We start from the raw sequence: 6,342 nt of genomic DNA, 5'->3' as shown, positions 1-6,342 counted from the left end.
TACCTATACGCATGGGGCATGAAAAGGAGGTACGCATCTTGTGCAATCAGCTGATCATGTGTGCCACTACAGAGGCTGAGACTTGATCATCTGGGCATCCCTCTGCCAGGCACCAGTGCCCACTGTCCACACATGGATGCATACCCAAGCATCAGTCAAAAATGAATGATGGGGGGCTGCCGTTGCGGGCGGCGCAGGCGCGCTGCGGCCCGCGGTTTCCACGCCCCCGCCCGCCCGGCCCCGCCCCGCCGGCCGGCCGCGCGCTCCCAGCCGTTGGCGCTGCCATGTCGGGCCCCGGGCCGCGGGAGCCGCCGCAGGCGGGCGGGCCGGAGGGCCCCGAGGGCACGGACGCGGCGCTGGACGAGGCGGGGCTGAGCTTCACGACGGCCGACCTGAGCCTGGTGGAGATGACGGAGATGGAGTACACGCAGCTGCAGCACATCCTCTACTCGCACATGGAGGCGGAGGCGGCAGCGGAGGCGGCGGCGGCCGACGGCGAGCTCGAGACGCGCCTCAGCTCGGCCTTCCTGGCGGCGGCGGCGCCGGGGGACTTCGCGGCGGCGGCAGCGGGGGGCGCGCCACCCGTGTACCCCGTGCTGTGCCCCCCCGCGCTGGCCGACGGCGGCTTCGCGGGCACCAGCCCGTGCCTGGGCGCCGTCGACGTGCAGGAGCTGCACAGCATGCTGCTGAGTGAGGCGGGCGCGGCCCCCGCCGCGGAGCGGACGCCGGGCGCTAACGGCCCGGGCCCCGGCGCGCCCCGGCCCCGGGCGCCCGAGGGCGCTGGCAAGGAGAACGCGGAGGGCGCGCCCGAGGCGCGGGCCAAGCCGGCCGTGCGCGACTGCCTGGAGGACCGCTTCAACAGCATCCCCGCCGAGCCCCCGCCCGGCCCGCGCGGCGCGGCGCCCCCGGAACCCGGCGTGGCGCTCAGCAATTTGGTAACTCTTATTGGCCATCCATCCGAGTTAATGAATGTGCCTCTTCATCAGCAGCAAAACAAATGTACAACATTAGGGAAAAACAAAACTGCTGCTGCAACAACCGCTTTGCAGTTTACATACCCTCTGTTCACTACCAGTGCTTGCTCTACTAGTGGAAGTTCTCATCTTTCCCAAACACAGAGTTCTAGTAACTCATGTTCTATACTCGAAGCTGCCAAGCATCAGGATATTGGATTGCCGAGAGCATTTTCTTTCTGTTATCAGCAAGAAACTGAATCCACTAAACAGACTTTGGGTGGTAGAAACAAAGCTTTGCCGGAGCAGGTTTGGATTAAAGTCGGGGAAGAAGCGCTATGTAAACAAGCAATAAATAAGAGGAATCGGAGTAGGATATGTCAGTTGGACACGCACATAGAGCGAAGAGCCCTTGGAGAGATTCAGAACGTGGGCGAAGCCTCCACAGCGGCGCAGGGTGCTTGGCCGTCGGCGGAGCTGTCCCAGGCCACCCTCGGGGAGCAGATGCAGAGCGGGCCCCAGGGAGGCAGGTCCCAGCCCAGGGAGAGGCACAACCACATGGAGAGAGATAGAAGGCGCAGAATCCGCATCTCTTGTGACGAGTTGAATCTTTTAGTCCCGTTCTGCAACGCCGAGACCGATAAGGCAACGACCCTGCGGTGGACCACGGCCTTCCTGAAGTATATTCAGGAGAGACATGGAGATTCTCTTAAAAAGGAATTCGAGAGTGTATTTTGCAGTAAAACTGGCAGAAGGCTAAAGCTGACCACACCAGACTCCGTGGTGACGTGTCCCACACAGGAGAGTCTACAGAGTAGCCTGGCTACGGAGATCGAGTGACTGAACGTGAACACGGATTCCTGGGAAGTAAACGGCCGTTCCTTCGTGACCCATGAACATTTCCTAGGACCCTGGGACTCTGCTCTGATAGTCTAATTCTAAAGGGACATGACTTAGCTGATGGGACTCTGGGGGGACTTTGAAAGCACATTTTGTAAAAATATTTATCTGAAACAAAATACTTACCCATTAATGTCCTCTTAGACCATTTGGGGATGAAGATATCTTGACAACTGTAAGTACTTTTTCAATTATCTGTCTGATTCCATCATGTTTTCTTAACATGATAACTTAAAGAGAATTAACATCCTTTGTAATCTCTTTAGTCTTAAAAGGTACATTGCTTTTTACTTATTTTATTTACATTTTAAATATGCCCCCTTAGCAACTAGAACAAGTTAAATTGTTCTTAACTATAAGTAGTTTGGAAATTTTCTTTCATTTGTTTATCGCTTCCCCTTGTGACGACTTCTAGCTGCATAGAATTGTATTGCAGGATGCAGTCCTGTTTTAAACCTTTTTGCTAGAGATTTTCCAGAGATCGCCTTTAAAGGTGCTTTTGTCCACAGCTGAAATACTGTCACAGTGGATTGCTTCAATGCCCTCATTTTCATATTGAGAGTCATTACTTTCTGTGTAATAAACTGTAGTGTTTGGAACTGAAAAAAAAAATGAATGATGTACACTTGGGGGAGGAGGATGCTTTCAGACAAGCACCACAGCCCAGACCCACACATTGAGCAGCATTCCCTTCTGTCCGTGAACAGGTGCAAGCAATGTTCTCTGTGGTCATGTGACCTCCACTTCCAACCATACCCCACTAGCCATTAACTTAGTGGATGTGACCAGGAATCCCATGCAGGCTTCTTCAGGAACCTGGGTGTACTGAAGCTGTCCCAGGAAGATGAGGTGACACACACGTTGCATCTAATACAGCCCCATCTTGGAGGGTGGTTGGACACTTTTTCTCAGTACCTCTTAGACACCAGTAATTCATGGTTTACTTCTTTTGTGGATATACTACTTTCACTATAAAATGGATGTTTCTTGGGCAATATTTATATTGTTTGAATTCTCATGTGTATCACGTCACATTCTCATGAATTTAAATTTGTACAACTTCTCTTGCTTTGTTGCTCTCTCAATGTCCTACACTAAAAAGGCAGCACTAGTCTGTCAAACGGGATATATCAAGTGGCAGTTTGAAGGCACTGCCAGGAGCTAATTCCACAAGGTGCCATTGCCAGGTGGCCAGATTGTTTTACACGGATTCTAGTCTATATACAAATCAGACTAGAAAAAGTGACTAACAATTGACACTTTCTCAAAACCTGCTCTGCACAGGTGACTGTGCTGTGTGGGAAGGTGGTCTATACCACTGATTGGAGAATTTGGCCAACATGCATGCTTTTAGAATAATCTTATGTCATGGGCCGAGAAACAGTCCCATATGAAGTATGAATTGCATGCAGTAGGAAATAAGGTTATCATATGCACTGCCAGATTTCATTTATAGATATATTAAGGACATCTGTCTCACTTGAAAGAACCCAGGAATTATTTTCTGGGTATCAACCCACATGTTTTGCTAGAGTTAGACATATGTGGGACATCATTGGCAATTTTTACATCATCTTGGGGCAAATGATGAACATGGGTTTTAATCTGAGTCCAGTAAGGTAAAGTGGCTCTGATCCCAAGGAGGCAGAAGCCTCTTAAGAAAGCATTGCTATGTAAACCACCATGAACGTGGCCTCCAGTCTACAGAATGAACTCTGTGATCATTATAATTTCTGGAAGTTCAGGTTCAAGGAGGATTACTGCCCCACTGAACAGCACCGTGAATGTATATAAGCCTCACGAGGGCAAATATGCTTTGAATCTCTGATTACGGTAAGATCTAAAGCATTAATACATCTACTACTTCATACCAGGTCCTTCAGTCTGTACAATGGACTCCACGACTGTTATGATATCTGGAAGAGCAGGGCAGGTACAAGGAGGACTGCTGCCTCACTGTTCTTATGTTATGATATAGCAAGGTGTACCACTGGCTTGTTGCACTGGTTATTCAAGGCCACTGTAGGAAGGGGATGATCTCTCAATCACCTCTGCCTACATTAGTTCCTTGATCAGTGTAGAAACTTCCTTTCATCAGTATACCCCATAACCTGGTATCCTACTCTGCTTTACTGATACCTCTTCGCTGTGCTGAGGAAGCCTATGGGACTGCGAGTTGTCTACTTGTCCCACTACCACTGTTCTATTGTGGCATTTCTCCATTGGAAACACCCTTTACACAACTCTTCCCAAAGTACCCTCAACAGTATCAATTACAACATCCTCTGTGTGTACTGACCTGAAAGAGTGCAACTATAAACACATATCAGTCCATTATCCAGTGCAAAGACTATTTCTAAGTCCAGTCAAAGTAAAATTTGCGCTTTGGGACAAAGCACAGTGACTTGTGCCCAAGTGTCCAAAATGGCTGAAAAGGTTTGGAAACCTGGGTGCTATCAAGTCCTTTATACATTTTAACCAGTGCCTGAAGCCTCTGATTCTAGTAAGAAAGGGGCCTTGACTTTATCATAGGCCACTTTGTTTTCGAAAGAACAAAGGTCTAGCTTAAAAGGTGGTATTTAAAGCTTTAGATCAACAAAGTCCAAAGAGATAGGATCTCAGGAGAATTTAATCAAAATACCTGCTGCCAAGGATTCTTCAATATATGCAAATCAATCAATGTGATACACCACATTAACAAACTGAAGGATAAAAACCACATGATCATCTCAATAGATGCAGAAAAAGCTTTTGACAAAATTCAACACCCATTTATGATAAAAACTCTCCAGAAGGTGGGCATAGAGGGAATCCACCTCAACATAATAATGGCCATATATGACAAACCCACAGCAAACATCATTCTCAATGGTGAAAAACCAAAAGCATTCCCTCTAAGATCAGGAACAAGACAAGGATGTCCACTCTCGCCACTACTATTCAACATAGTTTTGGAGGTCCTTGCCACAGCTATCAGAGAAGAAAAAGAAATAAAAGGAATCCAAATTGTAAAAGAAGAAGTAAAACTGTCACTGTTTGCAGATGACATGATACTAAAATCCTAAATATGCCACCAGAAAACTACTCGAGCTAATCAATGAATTTGGTAAAGTTGCAGAATACAAAATTAACACACAGAACTCTCTTGCATTTCTGTACTAACAATGAAAGATCAGAAAGAGAAATTAACAAAACAATCCCATTCACCATTGCAACAAAAAGAATTAAATACCTAGGAATAAACCTAACTAAGGAGGTAAAAGACCTGTACTCTGAAAACTATAAGACATTAATGAAAGAAATCAAAGATGACACAAACGGATGGAGGGACATACCATGTTCTTGGATTGGAAGAATCAACATTGTGAAAATGATTCTACTACCCAAAACAATCTACAGATTCACTGCAACCCCTATCACATTACCAATGGCATTTTTCACAGAACTAGAACAAAATATCCTAAAATTTGTTTGGAGACACAAAAGACCCTTAATAACCAAAGGAATCTTGAGGGGAAAAAATGGAGCAGGAGGAATCAGACTCCCTGACTTCAGACGATACTGCAAAGCTACAGTAATCAAAACAAGATGGTACTGGCACAAAAAGAGAAATACAGATCAATGGAACAGAATAGAGAGCCCAGAGATAAACCCATGCACATATGTGCACCTTATCTTTGACAAAGGAGGCAAGAATATGCAATGGAAAAAAGACAGCCTCTTCAGTAAGTGGTGCTGGGAAAATTGGACAGCTACATGTCAAAGAATGAAATTAGAACACTCCTTAACACCATACACAAAAATGAACTCAAAATGGATTAAAGACCTACATGTAAGGCCAGACACTATAAAACTCTGAGAGGAAAACATAGGAAGAACATTCTTTGACATAAATCACAGCAAGATCTTTTTCGACCCACCTCCTAGAGTAATGGAAATAAAAACAAAAATAAATAAGTGGGACCTCTTGAAACTTGAAAGCTTCTGCACAGCAAAGGAAACTATACGTAAGACGAAAAGACAACCCTCAGAATGGGAGAAAATATTTGCAAATGAATCAACAGACAAAGGATTAATCTCTGAAATATATAAACAGTTCATGCAGCTCAATATCAAAAAACAAACAACCCAATCAAAAAATGGGCAGAAGACCTAAATAGGCATTTCTCCAAAGAAGACATACAAGATGGCCAAGAGGCACATGAAAAGCTGCTCAACATCACTAATTATTAGAGAAATGCAAATCAAAAGTACAATGAGGTATCACCTCACACCAGTTAGAATGGGCATCATCAAAAAATCTACAAACAGTAAATGCTGGAGAGGGTGTGGAGAAAAGGGAACCTTCTTGCACTGTTGGTGGGAATGTAAATTGATACAGCCACTATGGAGAACAGTATGGCGGTTCCTTGAAAAACTAAAAACAGAGTTACCATATGACCCAGCAATCCTACTCCTGTGCATATACCCAGAGAACACCATCATTCAA

At 45.9% G+C, this 6,342-nt stretch overlaps 1 protein-coding gene across 1 annotated transcript; it reads left to right on the top strand.

The window, feature by feature from the left end:
* Positions 1-261: 261 nt before the first annotated feature.
* On the top strand, positions 262-2,892 carry LOC130841899 (transcription factor-like 5 protein). Its single transcript, XM_057718515.1, has one exon. It carries the CDS (start codon positions 285-287, stop codon positions 1,791-1,793), a length of 1,509 nt encoding a protein of 502 aa, XP_057574498.1. The 5' UTR covers positions 262-284; the 3' UTR covers positions 1,794-2,892.
* The last annotated feature ends 3,450 nt before the right edge of the window (positions 2,893-6,342 follow it).

The sequence above is a fragment of the Hippopotamus amphibius genome, chromosome X (genome assembly GCF_030028045.1).
Source record: "Hippopotamus amphibius kiboko isolate mHipAmp2 chromosome X, mHipAmp2.hap2, whole genome shotgun sequence".
Classification (NCBI taxonomy): Eukaryota; Metazoa; Chordata; class Mammalia; order Artiodactyla; family Hippopotamidae; genus Hippopotamus; species Hippopotamus amphibius.
This window is presented reverse-complemented; position numbering and strand designations above follow the sequence as displayed.